This window comes from Sceloporus undulatus, chromosome 3 (assembly GCF_019175285.1).
Source record: "Sceloporus undulatus isolate JIND9_A2432 ecotype Alabama chromosome 3, SceUnd_v1.1, whole genome shotgun sequence".
Taxonomy (NCBI): Eukaryota; Metazoa; Chordata; class Lepidosauria; order Squamata; family Phrynosomatidae; genus Sceloporus; species Sceloporus undulatus.
This window is the reverse complement of record NC_056524.1, coordinates 261,207,962-261,222,345: the sequence shown is the minus strand read 5'-3', so window position 1 is coordinate 261,222,345 and position 14,384 is coordinate 261,207,962. Positions and strand designations below refer to the sequence as shown.

Genomic DNA, 14,384 nt, shown 5'->3' with positions numbered 1-14,384 from the left:
CATGTTACCTACAGAATAGCCAATTCTGTATCTACAGAAAGCAATTCAAACTTGCTCTAAGATTTCACACTCAAAAGTTTAGTTTTCTCAAAAAATATAGCCCTTCACCCATTCACAGTCTATACAAATTTATTTGTAATGTTTATATTCTAACACTAACATCAGCACATTATATTCCAACTGGTATTGCACTCTGAGTCATACCTAGATTTGAGGGACAGAAGAAAAGGCAAGTGCATTCAATTATCCAGATCTCTAAAGCATTTTCAGATTCTATGAGTCAAGTGAGACAACAACATTAATGTGGAAAAAAATGGCACCTTGTGTATGCAGGGTTCAAAATATTTGGTGTTATATATTTGGAACAAGTTGAACCAGCAGGTAGGCTAGTTTACGCCAATTTTATCAGTTTCATATTGTTATACAGAAATATACATATAGATATGTACACACACGAATACCTACCCCAATTATAAAATATTGGTTGGTTAGCTCTGCATGCTAGAAATTACCATGTATTTTGCAATACAGTGGTGCCTCGGGTTACGAATTTAATTCGTTCCGCGGCCGCTTTCGTAACCCGAAAAGCCTTCGTAAGCCGAAATGCCATAGGCGCTAATGGGGAAAAAGCCGCGGCTCCGCCGCGGCTCCATTTAAAATAGCGCCGGAGTTTTTTTGTAACCCGAAAAAACTTTCGTAACCCGAAACAATAATTCCCTATGGGATTTTTTCGTATCCCGAAAAATTCGTAACCTGGGTATTTCGTATCCCGAGGTACCACTGTACAAGGACTATTTAGTGATCTGGCTGAAAAGATACTTTATTTCTCAATAATCATGATTCTAACAGTCCAAGGAAAAGGGCTGTGGGCTGCAAAATTAGGAATTAGTAAATAACCCAGAATATCATTTTAAAAAATATAGCCAGAGTCTGTTTGGACAAAGATCCAAAGAGCCTCACACTACCAGATCTAATACTGGCAATGGAAGTACTAGTTATATTCTTTCTTGAATTTCCACAGCATTTTCCTATAGCAATGCAAGCAACTATCAGTAGAAGTGAAGCTCTTTCAACAAGCTGTCAGGAAACAAAGCCCCTGCTTCTCCTCTTTTTAATTCCCACTTCATGTGAGTCTCTCTTCTGATTGTGTTAATCAACAGTACTGAAAACCAATCCAAGAGTTTCCTGCCTTTTACAAAATGCCAACATCTTCCAGGAGTTCTTCCTTAGTATACGGTGCATCAAGCCTGAAGTCTTTGATCTGCTTTGATTTCCACTGATCTATTGCCAAATCCATTTTTCCTTTCTTTAATTCCTGAATTTCATTAAATGATTGATGCTTGACTTAAAATCACTATCAGAGTTTGAGAAATTTTATTATAAACCAGTGGTCCGAAAACTGTGCTCTTTAAGGGATTTTAGACTTCAGTTTCCAGAATCCCAGACTATGGACCAACATGGCTGAGGCTTCTGGGAGCTGAAGTCCATAATCTCTTAAGGGGCACAGGTTGGGGACCACTGTTAGAAACCGTCCTTCCCCAACCATTAGTCATGCTGACTGAGGGGGAAGCAAATTGTAGGTGAATACTTCTTAAGGGCTCAAGGTTGGACAAGGTTGCTTTAATCAACAGAACTGGATACATGGATTGCAAAACACATTTATTTGGAAGCAAGTCTCACTGAATTCAGTAGAACACCCTTCCAGGCAAGTGAACTGGGACAGCAGGCAGTGGCTTGCTCCTATAGGGCAATTGCAGGAGCACATATTTGTGCTACTGTATTCAAGCAGCATCTTAAATATGCGAAGTGGGCATGCCTACATAGTTCTGCCCAATGCCATTTAAAAGGCCCCAAATCTGCTTCTGTCAGTGCTGAACAAATACCTTGATGTAAGGAAACTATGCCATTCAGGGTCTGTGGGACAGCTGAACCTACAATGGCTCTAGAGTCAAGTCTCAACACACATGGACATCACACCCTGGACCAGCACAGGGAATATAATACCTGATCCTACAGGTCAATGCATCAACTTAAGTGGCTTATGTAATCAGGTTGTTAGACAGAGAAGTGGTCTGTAGCATTAAAATGACAGAAAAATGGACAAATCAATGTAAAGAAATATTATATATTAATAGTTTCTGTTATATAAATAACCTTTATAAAAATAATCTTTAATTCTAACAACTCACCTCTTTTTAGGCTCTGGAAAACATGCATGAAAAATGTTTTGAGGTTCAGGTTAAAAATAAAATAAAATGCAAAGTGTTGCACTAAACCCAATCCTCCCCATTAGCCAGATGTTTGAGGTGAAAGGGAGGTACTTTTAAAATCCTATTAATACTGTCCAGCAGAATCTTAAAATCTATTCCTAAGGACTAGATGGTCAGTCAAAAACTGAGAAAGATTGCTATTCTTAAATCCACCAATTATATCTGACATTAAAAAGGCATCATCTCCTATAATTTGTTGAGTAGAGCTCATTCAGGAGCAATAAACTGTATTGCTAAACCTTCTTTGTTTCAATCTTCTGCAACTGACATTTATCCAATTTTCACCAGGCTAAATGGAACATGTGAAAGACTGGTTTTAATGCTAGTACAGATTATCTAATTAAACAAACCAAGATAAACAAATCTTCAAAGTTTGTGGACTTAAGGCATAATATGACTGTACACATAAGAAAGTTATATTTTGAAATGCACAATTTGTAGTATTCAAAAACCTGGTTTATAAGTTTTTAATCTTCTGCAAGTTCAAATGCTGTTCTTGGTTTGTGCAATTACAACACAATGAATTCCTTACTGCCAAACAATCAGCAGTGCAGTGGAATATCCACAAAATGGGTTGTCAGTTTTCCATTGTCTTTATTTTTGTCTCAGTTCAAGGCATGCTGTTTGATTGTGTGGAAGATCCAGTCCATTTTTGTTGTCCAGCCACCATGATGAGCATCATTCATCTGTTTCATGAAATACTCAAGTGCTTCCTGTTCAGTTTTGTCCAAAGCAAGAGTTTTGCGAATATATGCAATGTCATCAAAAGACTGTAGTTCTGGCATCCCTGATCCCAGCATCATGGAGAAGAGGTTTATGAAGAGATTGGCATGCTGTCGGATTGCGAGATAAGCTTTGTAGCACATTTCCTGGAATCTTGAAAAGTAGAAAAGAAAGTAAAAATATTTCCCCAAGCCATCCTATCAGACTTATAAAAAAGACTGAGGATCAATACAACAAAAAATGACCATCTAAAAAACGATGGCAGCCAACCCTTTTTATTTAAAAAGGTCACAATGGCCTGTTACAGACTGGCAAAATAAAGCTGCTTCGGGTCTCTTTGGAGGTATGCTATTTAAATGATGCATGGGTCCTAAGAGTCCGGAGGTCGCGCCAAAGCCACACTCCATTCCAAAGCTTTGGTGCAGCTTCTGGATTCTTAGGATGCATGCATCATTTAAATATCATACCTCCAAAGAGACCTGAAGCAGCTTTATTTTGGCAGTCTGTAACAGGCCAATGTTATCTTAATGTTTTCTGAAAAATGCAGGTAGTATAAAAGTATAAATTACTGAGGATTCAAGACACAAAACCTATCAAATTACAAACTGGATTTTATCCATCTATGTATACCCAATATCCTTACAATCAGTAGCCCATTTTTTAAAAAAAGCACATTACTTTACTTTTACGTATTATAGGGTTACAAATGTTTCATTCCCTGTGTGTCAATAACTAGTTAGCCGAATATGTTTTTGTGTGCTAAGGACAAAAAGCAATGCAAACATCTACTTTACTTCACAACTGTGACAAATAAGAGATGGGCCTCCCAGAACCATCTGATGAGGGTAGGGAAGCAGTAAGCATGCACTTTATCATGTTCTAGCAATAAGACCCAAATGTTATACTGCAAATTGTCCAAAGCTTTCTATGTTCAGGACTAGGGACCACCTGAATAACAATATGTAATTTTTTAAATGTAGGTTAGGGTCCAAAAAGGACTTTATGCTGGCGCACAGGAGAGTAAATGCATGTTTTCCTTTTTGATTGGGTGGTTCATGAAATGGCTAGTATTGACATTCATGGAACAGCTTCTTGGAAAAGGTGTCTGTCTGTAGGGAAATACAGTTTCCCATGTGCACATACAGTAGCTTCCCTTGGCCCTTTGGATTTTCATCATGTTTCTAAGAAGTTTTGTGTAAGAGAGTCTTATAGCTATTTACTTCTATAAAATAAAGCATGACTAAAAAGAATAAGCCACAAGGTCATTGTTACATTTGTACCGTGGTATTCATGGAAGATCCGTTCCGGACCGCCCCCCCCTGTGGATACCAAAAAACGCTAGTGCAGCCATGTGTGTGCACTATCATTGGGACAATGAGGCTTGCTATCCATGGATGCTTAAATCAGAGGATGGCAAGCCCACAGATAATAAGGCCCCACTGTATGTACATTTATATGGTTTTTCTGAAGAAAGCTTAGTGAAAGCAAAGTATGATTTCCCCCTATCTGAAATTTCCTCCATGCCCCCGATATTTCATCGCAATAAAATATAACTAAAGAACTATCTTTGATTAATTTGCTTATCACAATTAAAATTTGAGTTACAGGAGAGCTCACCTTTCAAATTCCCTAGTTTTGGTACATTCTTGGGCTCCTTTACTAATCACTATCAAGAAATCTTGTGTTAACACAAATGGCACACGCTCCCGTTTATAGCCGAACTTCTTCTTTTTGTGATCCAAGAAGTGTCCAAAATCAATATGAAACAGCTTTGAAGAAAAGACATTGTTAGGCTATTACTATATTGGAAAAGACAGAAGAAGAGAAAATTGCCTCTTAAATGTCTGCACTGATTTTTCAAACAACATGTCAATACACAGCATAATTAATTATTCAAACATGACATCGGTTCTAGGGAGCCATGGGATTCCTCAGAAGCTTGTTCAGGGTCCCTCAACAAATATATTAGTAATGAGAGGAAGCGTTCCATAAGGACAGCTTGCCCATGACTATACATTGTCCACAACCACAGAGGAATACTGGGTGTACTCTCAAATCCTCTGGGTGGTGGTGGTGATGTCCTGCTTGCTTCTAGTGTGGATATTAACCATAGACAAATGCCTCTTCACAAAGCACAGTGATTCTAGGGGAAATGCTCATGGGTTCTTCCGCAAACAAATGTGTGAAGAGCTTCTCGAAACAGAAAGCTGGAAAATTATTGAATTTCACAAATACAGACACAAAGAAAGATTGGAAATATTCTACCTGCCCATCATCTTTCACCATAATATTGCTATTGTGACGATCTCCAATTCCAAGAATGAAAGTAGCTACACAATAGCCAGCACAAGAGCGTGTAAACAAATCAATAGCAGGATCATACCTATCAGAAACAGAGAATAAACATGTCTTTCAAAAATGGAATATTACATGCTTCATTGATTTTTGATCTCCATAAACAAAGAAGATAGATACAGAGGAAGAATGTAAGATCCTTAGCTTTCGTACAGGGGAGAAACTTGTATATACGGAAGGGGAAGGAACTTGAAAAGAAAATTTGACTCACATTTCCCCCTTGTTCTTGTCTTTGAGCCACTGGTGTAAAGTATGACTGTTGAATTGCAGTGCACCTTTAAGGCCACCTTTGCATTGGATCTGCATGATTGTATGTGAATTTCTCACTACTTCAATGAGTCCCACACAGTCACCAATAGATAAACAACCATATGGCAACATCCTAGAAACAGAATGCGACAAAGTTCTTTTGTCAATACAGAATGTATGCTTTAAGACATCAAGTTGACTAGTAAGCAAAATATGCCGAAGTAACAGGCTCAGAAACCTCAGTAAGAGTAATGATCAAGTTTTGCTCTTCTCCTGGAAATCCAGTAAATGATCAAGTCATTTGGATACACAACCAACAGAAATTAGATTTAAAGAATTATACAAGTAGTTCCAGAAGACCAGGGCACACATTTAACTTGTGTTTCTGGAACAAGCCAAATAAGCCATTCCTGAAACAGAAAAGAATTTGAAATGCTATGTAGTATGAGTTCTATTCTTCAAAGTCAAATATTCATTTGGGTATGCTGAAAGTTGCTCTTTGGATCTCTGTTCAAGAGTATGACAGACAAACATACATCAAACTGTAATGAACTTTGGTTTTGGCATCTATTGTATCTTTACTGCACACACATTGCAAAGCTAAACTGTAATGCAACTCATTGGAAAGATACAGAAGAAAATCCAAAATGTTTATAGAGTAAATAGCATTATCTATTATTAAGAGATTAAAATTAGCTGCAAACTTGATCCAACCAGGTTTCTAATCAGGCAGACATAGTAAAAGACAGAAGCTGGAGCATACCAGCACAATTTAAGAATACTTGCCTAAGATCAAGGCCTTGATTTTGCCAAATGTTTTCCATAATTCGAATTATTTGAAGTGTGAGCATATCCTGACGCAGATCTGAAAACATGGAACTGAATGTAAGTGCTGTGATGTTTTGGAATGTCAAATACACTTTTAACAACTTTCTTTTCAATTCAAGAGATCAAAGTTTTTCATAACTGGTTACTGTGCTTTGGCATTGTTTTTAACTATGCTTTTGGCATTAAAAAATGAAACAGTCTGTGACAAATTTGTTAAAGCAAACTAATGTTAAAAGTTTCAGGAAATGATTAATTAATTTGCTTCAAGTCTACGGGTAAAATAGATCAACTTGCAATGAGCTAAATCCTTTGGCTTCTTCACCCATCCTTCCTCACCCTAATCCCTGTCACCACCACCATCCACCAACTACAGAAAAAGGTGCATCTTCAGCAGCTATGGCATTTCCCCGTGCTCTTCTTACCCAGGCAAACACAGCAAAGCTGTTATCAACCTGTTAGTGTGGGTATGATCTCTCCCTCTGCTACAAGACAACCACTGCAGGTATGCAATAGGTACTCCTTTCTGCTATGTCTCCTTGTTGGAGAGATACCACACAGCAACACAGCGACATGAGTAAGACTGCAAAGATGGGCAAGCATGTGTGCATCAATTTTAGGTAACTGCTACAGTGGACCTTTGGTATCTGCTGGAGTTTGGTTCCAGCTCATCCCCCCCCCCCCAAATCCATTCAATTTCCATTAAACATAATGGTTACTAAAATGGTCCCTTATATAAAATGGCAAAATCAATGTTTGCTTCATGGAATTTATAAATTAAATTAAAAAAAAGGTCAAGCACTGGCTGGCAATCAGCTTCCGGGTGCAGTACTGTACAAGGTGTTGGCTATTACCTTTAAAGCCCTACATGGTTTGGGCCCGAGTTACTTGTGGGAATGCCTCTCCCTACATAATCCTGGACACCAGGTTAATAACAACTTCCCATAGAGCATTTACAGTCGCAGCCCCTAAACTGTGGAACAGTCTAACAGAGGAGATCCGTCTTATTACCACCTTAGATGCCTTTAAGAAGGCACTTAAGATGGATCTCTTCCAGCAGGTGTACCCACCTGATTCTATATATGACCATGATAAATGCTCCACCCTGATCATGACTATAGGATTCTTGATGATTAGATATTTTAAGGAACTATAGGAATGTTGTAATTCAGTATTACTATTTTATAGTTTGTATCTATATTAGTACAGTATTGTATTTTTGTATCTGTATTAGTATTAGTATTATATTTTTAATGATGTAATCCCGTTTCAATCCTTGGGAGAAGCGGGAAATATAAAATATTATTATTACTATTACTATTGTTATTATTATTGTTGTTTTTGTTGTTGTTGTTGAATACGTGGATAAAGAATCTGTGGCTATGGAGGACTGACTGTATTTACTCCAGATGCATGATTCTGAAAAGTTCAGAATAATAGTTCAACTGTCTAAAATGGTTCAGTGCTAAGAACAGGGACTTGGACCTAATGATGTCAATATTGCCACACCAACTTGTAAAAAGACAAATCCAATACTTTCTTAAACAAGCAGTTCTTGCCATTCATCCATGTGACAACAGAAATCACAAGGAGCAATAGAGGGGCTTAAATGTCAGATGGCTACCTAGGCACAGCTCTGCCTCTACCCTTGAGTCATGATGGTTACTGAATGGGAGTAAAGTGGATTCCACAGGCATTCTGGATGCTGGAAGAGAATGCTTTACTGCCACCAGCTGGATGGCTCTACCCTTCTTGTCTGGGCTGAGGCCTCTCCCATCTGGCATAACTAGAACAATAGCTTTTTTTTCACTCCAGCAATGTAAGTTTGGCCAAAATATTACTGATCCCCACTACTATATTTTGATGACTCTGCTCCTTATATAATTAAAATAGAATTTTAGGACCATATGAAGAAAGCTTGGTGCTAAAGGAAACCATTCCCTTTTGGGGACTGGAAAAGAGGCAGTGAATGCCCATCTTCCTCTAGCTTGTCTTTCATCACTCTTTAAACTTTGTTGCACCCAGATCCTTTGCCAACACCTACCAAATTCAGTGGCACAACATGAAGCACTAGAGTTTTCTATCACTAACAAGGCATACTATCTCACGTCTCTCAAACAAAATAATCCAACAGGCTGGATTCAGACCTACTTCCACATCAGCAAAAACTTTGTACCATGAGAGCCTGATGCAGCTTTGCAGTGACCAAGAAGCAAAGCAATTCTCTCTTAATCTTTTTTTTTTGCCTCACCAAACCTTCTCCCACCTTAACAAATCATCCAAAAAGGAGGAGAGAAGGAAATAAAATATGCCAGCCCATATCAAGAAAAATCAGAAAAGCTCTGTTGCTTGCAACTAGGCAGGATCAAGACTAGAAAGGGAACCTCTGACAGAGGATAGAATGCACAAGACTGTTTTACATCAGTCTGCCTCTGCAATAAGTGAGAGGAGAAACCCTCCTCCACTCTAGGAAAACAAATTTTCTTGCATTAAGCTTTTCTGCCTGACAACAAACATCAGTAAATTTAGGGCTATTAAATATCCTCTAAAAAAAGAGGCATGCTGAAAATACCTATATCTTTTAGAAGGGTGGCAGTAGTTGTGGTGGGAAAGACGTTGCATATTTAGAAAACAATAGGAATTCACATACACACTCTTCTATTGTAATCAGAACTACAGAAAAAAATATAATTTACTTCACAAATAGTTAAGTTATTCCAAATAACCAGTTATTTGTGATCAAAAGTTTCTTCCAAAAGGAACAGTACAACTAGGACCACTCCTCTTGTAGTATAATTGCATCTTTTACAGTTTATAGTTACCAAGGTGTAGCATTACTGACAGGTGGAGGAGGAATATAACATGGTCCAAGTGCCATGTCTTGTGCTCTGTTATGAGCGAGAGTGTTGGGTTGAGATGAGAAGACTGTTTTGTATTACAGGTCAGTGGCATGTACCACTCAGATTTTTAAAGGAACGTTACTAAAAAGTAACTATTTTCAGTACTTTTCAGAAAATGAAGAAAGATTTAGGAAGCTGGGTATGTTTGGCCTGGAGAAGAGATGGTTAAGGGGTGATATGAGAGCCCTGTTTAAGTATTTGAAGGGGTGCCACATTGAGGATGGAGCACGCCTGTTTTTTTGCTGCGCCAGAGACTTGAACACAGAACAGGAAAAGAGATTCCAGCTCAACATTAGGAGCAACTTCTTGACAGTAAGAGCTGTTCACCAGTGGAACACACTCCTTCCTTGGAGATTGTGGTGGAGTCTCCTTCCTTGGAGATCTTTAAACAGAAGCTGTATGGTCATCTGTTGGGGATGCTTTGATTGTAATTTCCTACATGGCAGAATGGGGTTAGACTGGATTGGCCCCTGTGGTCTCTTCCAACTCTATGATTCTATGAAAAGCAAAAGCCTCTTTTTAAAAATCTGCAACCATAATAATAATCAGTACTTTCAGAAGGTACTGGTGCCTTAACAGTAACTAATTACTTAGTTGCCCACATTCTAAATAAAAGCAAGCTGTGGATAAAGAAGAGTATTAGTTCAATAAAACTTTACACTGGCAGGTATAATTTGAAGAGGGATGTATAAGATGGTTTAGTCACTGGAAAAACATCTGCATTACATAAAAATATTCTTCCTTACCATCCCCATTTTTAAAGATGATCTCATTGTTCTGAAACAGCAGCTCAGACATAATATCTGGGTTTTCCCAATTCAGCCATAATGGTCTCTTAGCAGATGACATAATCCTGCACTCCTCAAGCCTATGAAACAGGAAGATTGCTGGTTTGACAAGTGTATTTTCAAATTAACAGAAATATTTATGATTTTGTAGACCCTTTAGAGAGACCAGTATGTCACCACTGCCAAATGACATTCTCCAATTATGATGCAACTACAAAGAACATATGCTACAAGAATAATAACAGAGACAACAAGTTTGCTTGGGTGCCCTGGGACTGAAGTTTACTGGTTTATGTACTTTTTGAACAAGAAGACTACTGTGAAAGCTCTTTATATCAATCACTGTTTACCATCAAAGTTTTTGATACATTTATGTCTGTCATAAATTCTGCAAAAGAAGACAATACCTAAGAGTTCCAAGCTGATGAGCAGGATTGAGAGGAGATATAAAACCTTGCAATGCATCCATGAAATCTGGCCGTCTCATTTGTTCCACAAGGAATTTCATCTGTACCTAATGAATAAAAAACATCCAAGCATTTAAAGGTTCAGTCATATGCCAACGGCAGCAGTGTTTTGTGACTAGCTTCAGTCTTTAATTTACATAAAAATGTTCTTTTAAACATAATTTAAACAGAGTATTTAAACTAGAAGTATTGAAGAATAGAGCTGATTATAAAAGAAGCTGCTCTCTTATTTCTACTATGTTCACATTTTAGACTCTCTGTTTCTCAGATTTACCTTTTGTGTTTCATCCTTTTTCTCCTGTTTAAGGATGTCTGTGAGGTTAATCAGTTTCTCCATAGCTTCCACTTGCCTGCTCAGATGTTTTAGGTACATCCCACATGCTCGGCAGTAGGACTCCAAAAGCAGACCAAATCTCTGGCTCACATTTTTATTGTGCATTTCAGATCTAATAGCAGAGATTATTTATAGGCAATTTTTAAATAAATAAATTTGTCAAGGAAATAAAATTGTTCACTCACCCACCCACCCAGACAGCCTATTAAAAAATCTAGAAGGATGGGAAAGAAATCTACATGGGATCTGGGAAGGTCAATACAGACAGTTTGGTGATAACTGGGGAACTTGTCTTAACATATGACAGGATTGGATATTTGCATGAATATCAAAAGAGATATGTTTCTAATGGTTCGATACAATTACTGTATAATAACCTTTATTTCTTCTGAAGAAATAGAATATAAACAGAAATATTTTGCATATACTGTACATTCCTGTGCTGGTAACATAAACATGGTTTAAAATACAAGATGTAACTGAAAAGAAAACAAAAAATTCTAGTGATGTGAATCAAGTTATTTTCAGCTACTTAAAACAGTTTTCACAACTGAACAGCTGCTTAGACACAAGATGGTTAAACGTTCAGGCCTTTATAATAATATGATACATATTAAAGTGGAAATCCAAACTTACTTCAGATGCCAAAAGAAGAAATGTCCTATTCTCTGATTGGTTAGAGCCTTCTTAAGTAAAAATCTCACCAACAGATTATCCAAGTATTGCTCATATTTCAGAACCTAGATGAAGCAAGAACTGAATTGTAATTGATATTTAGCTCTATTTCTCTACTGTCAAAATCATGTCATTGTTCCTGACATTAAACATTATCCCAGGTTTCAAAATTAACCACTGACTTGGTCATGAGGGATGACTACATATTGGCCCCAGGAGAACAGGGCAACCAGGGTGGACTGGGTTCGATTCCCCCATTTCCCATTTATCGTTAGCAGTATCTAGCCCTTAAAGCTTCTTTTTTTTTTTGTTTTTCAAACAGTGAAGCTGTCCTTGTATTAGGTAATTCCCCATCCTCTGCCTCAAATGTGGGCTTGGTTTCCTGCACTGGTTTCACAGGGTGTGCTTATCTTTTCTTCTGTTTATTTTCCACTATGTGCTTCATAGACAAGTCAGATGAAGTAAAATAGGTCAAAATTTCATTCCTTGCATTTCTAGTGATTTATCTCTTATGAGGAGATAGAAAAATGCTCTTGGACTACAGTTTATTTCCAGGATTCCTGTTCCATGAAGATTTCAAAGACATTTCTTATTTCCAAGTATGTGCACACATAATCACTGTTCACATGAAGGTAACCCCTTTGTTAATAATTACATTTGTTCTCAGATCAACGGCAATTTGAAACCCCCTGCAAATATGCTTTAGGAGAATTTTTTTTGGGGGGGGGGCAGATGTCTTTTTTTTTTTTAAAGAGGAAATAATAATTTCTTCTTTCCCCAGGAAACAGTTATCTCCCTTCCAATTCTCTCATCCTTAAAATGCACTGTTTTTATCCAGTGTACCACCTAAAATTAATTTCTAGCTTTACTTATATAGGCCTGTCCTGCTTTGACTGTCTGTGTATACTGCCTCTGGAATGTCTACATAATCTGATGCCTACTCAATGATCTGTGACTGATTTTAGTCCCAGTCCCCATTTTGGAATTTGGCCTAATTTTTAGACTCTCATGTTTGTTTCTCCATACCCTCCTCTACTTTTTAAAGTGGAAGTAGTTTATTAATGCTTAGACCATAGGCTATTCATTCGCACACAAAACAAATGGGCTCACTAACAACTACGATATGAAATAAATAGTATACAGATTTAGGATACTGTACTTTAAAAATTCAGTAAGATTAAAACACTTTGAATATGAACAAAATTGTACGATTAGAACAATCAGTTGCACTATTAGCAATAAATCTTGCCTGAATTTTCATTGCTCCCAGGATAAAAAAAGAGAAACATTGTAAGTTACTGAAGAGCCAGTATCAGACAGGAGATAGAAAATATTTCCTTGAACAGTAGTTAAGTGTAAGCCTGAATACTCTAAAGGCATCTGATCCTGTCTGCTCTTGGAAGCTAAGCAGCATGCGTCCTGGTACTTAGTACTTAAATGGGAGACTGCCAATGAATACTAGGTGCTGTAGGAAGGAAACAACTGCCAAAACCACCTCTTGCCTAAGAAAATCCAATGAATTAACGGAGTCACCATAAGTTGACAGGCAACTGGAAAGCACATACGCACAGACAATTGTAGGTAAGACAGACTAGATCCTAAACATTTATTGGTTCAGAATATAAAGAACAAAAACAAATAATGGAGCAAATCCTCAATTTGTGAGGCCCCCACAAATACACACACACAAAAAAGGTCAAAGGGTTATAAGAATATCTGCCATTGATCATAGTTGTAGGCATGGTTTCACAGTGATGGGTTGTAAAACCTGACCTAAGTTTTGGAAATAGAAGCTTTGTGAAGTAAACAGTCCTTTGATGGTCAAATACCATTCTGAAAAATTAGATTTATTAATAAAATGTCCTATATTTATTTACCACCTGGCCTGATAAAAGGTTCTACTAAATTCAAAAGGTTGCAGCACATTTTTGTGGTACTGTATTTCCCTTTTTAATCAGTCCTGGCAAATGCATAGCACAACTGTGTATTTTGGTTATATACCAGTATATTCTAAGTATATGAAATTAAAATATTTTATTTTTTAAACAATCTGTGCATGAATGCACAGATTGGCTAGCAATTTTTTTAAAGATTATTTTTAGATTTTGAAAGCCATTTTTGGCCAACTTTCCTATCTTTTTTCAGGTGTGGAAGTATGATGGGACGTAGCTTTGTTCACTTAGTTTGTAGTATTAAATTTGTGAGGAGGGGGAGGATAATAGTTTAAATCAAGTAGCCAAACAATGCAGTATACTTGGTTACCTGTAACCTTTCAGGGACATTGGGACCATATTCTTCCCACACAAAACACCCTTACTAAATCATCCTTTCTTCCTCAGCATATCTAGTTCAAATATAAAATGTTTAAACATAGGCACACACAATAATGACTTTGTTGATTAAAACAGAATACAATACCTGTACCAACTGAATCAAATACTGAGAGAGTTTGTCATCTGTCAAATATTTTTCTAGACACCGAATTGCAAATGCTCGCACCACAGGATCTGGGTAATTGCAGTCCAAAAGCTCCATTGCTTGTTCAAGCTTGATGGGAGGCCAGTCTTTTATCAAGCAGTACATCTGGGCAATACAGAACAATTGGAATACATCACAGCTACAGTCTTGAAAATACATGAATGGCCTTGCTGTACTAGACCAAATTCAACCTACTGTATATACTCGTGTGTAAGTCGACCTCATGTATAAGTTAAGGGAAGATTTCAGGGTCAAAATCCTGGATTTTGATATGACCTGTGGATAAGTCAAGGGTAAAACCTAGGGAGCTATAAGGAAGA

The 14,384-nt window shown here is 37.4% G+C and overlaps 1 protein-coding gene across 2 annotated transcripts in view; it reads right to left on the bottom strand.

Moving 5' to 3' along the window:
- Positions 1 to 2,109: 2,109 nt before the first annotated feature.
- The window catches only part of PIK3CA (phosphatidylinositol-4,5-bisphosphate 3-kinase catalytic subunit alpha), a 34,351-nt gene continuing 22,076 nt past the window's right edge, over positions 2,110 to 14,384 (bottom strand). For both annotated transcript variants that reach the window (XM_042457920.1, XM_042457919.1), the window contains 10 exons: positions 14,005 to 14,169; positions 11,548 to 11,651; positions 10,852 to 11,023; positions 10,518 to 10,624; positions 10,069 to 10,190; positions 6,384 to 6,462; positions 5,560 to 5,730; positions 5,259 to 5,376; positions 4,611 to 4,762; positions 2,110 to 3,146 (listed from right to left, as the gene is read on the bottom strand). In XM_042457920.1, the coding sequence (XP_042313854.1) occupies positions 2,876 to 3,146; positions 4,611 to 4,762; positions 5,259 to 5,376; positions 5,560 to 5,730; positions 6,384 to 6,462; positions 10,069 to 10,190; positions 10,518 to 10,624; positions 10,852 to 11,023; positions 11,548 to 11,651; positions 14,005 to 14,169 (1,461 nt within the window). In that variant the 3' untranslated portion in view covers positions 2,110 to 2,875. The remainder of the gene's footprint in view (positions 3,147 to 4,610; positions 4,763 to 5,258; positions 5,377 to 5,559; positions 5,731 to 6,383; positions 6,463 to 10,068; positions 10,191 to 10,517; positions 10,625 to 10,851; positions 11,024 to 11,547; positions 11,652 to 14,004; positions 14,170 to 14,384) is intronic.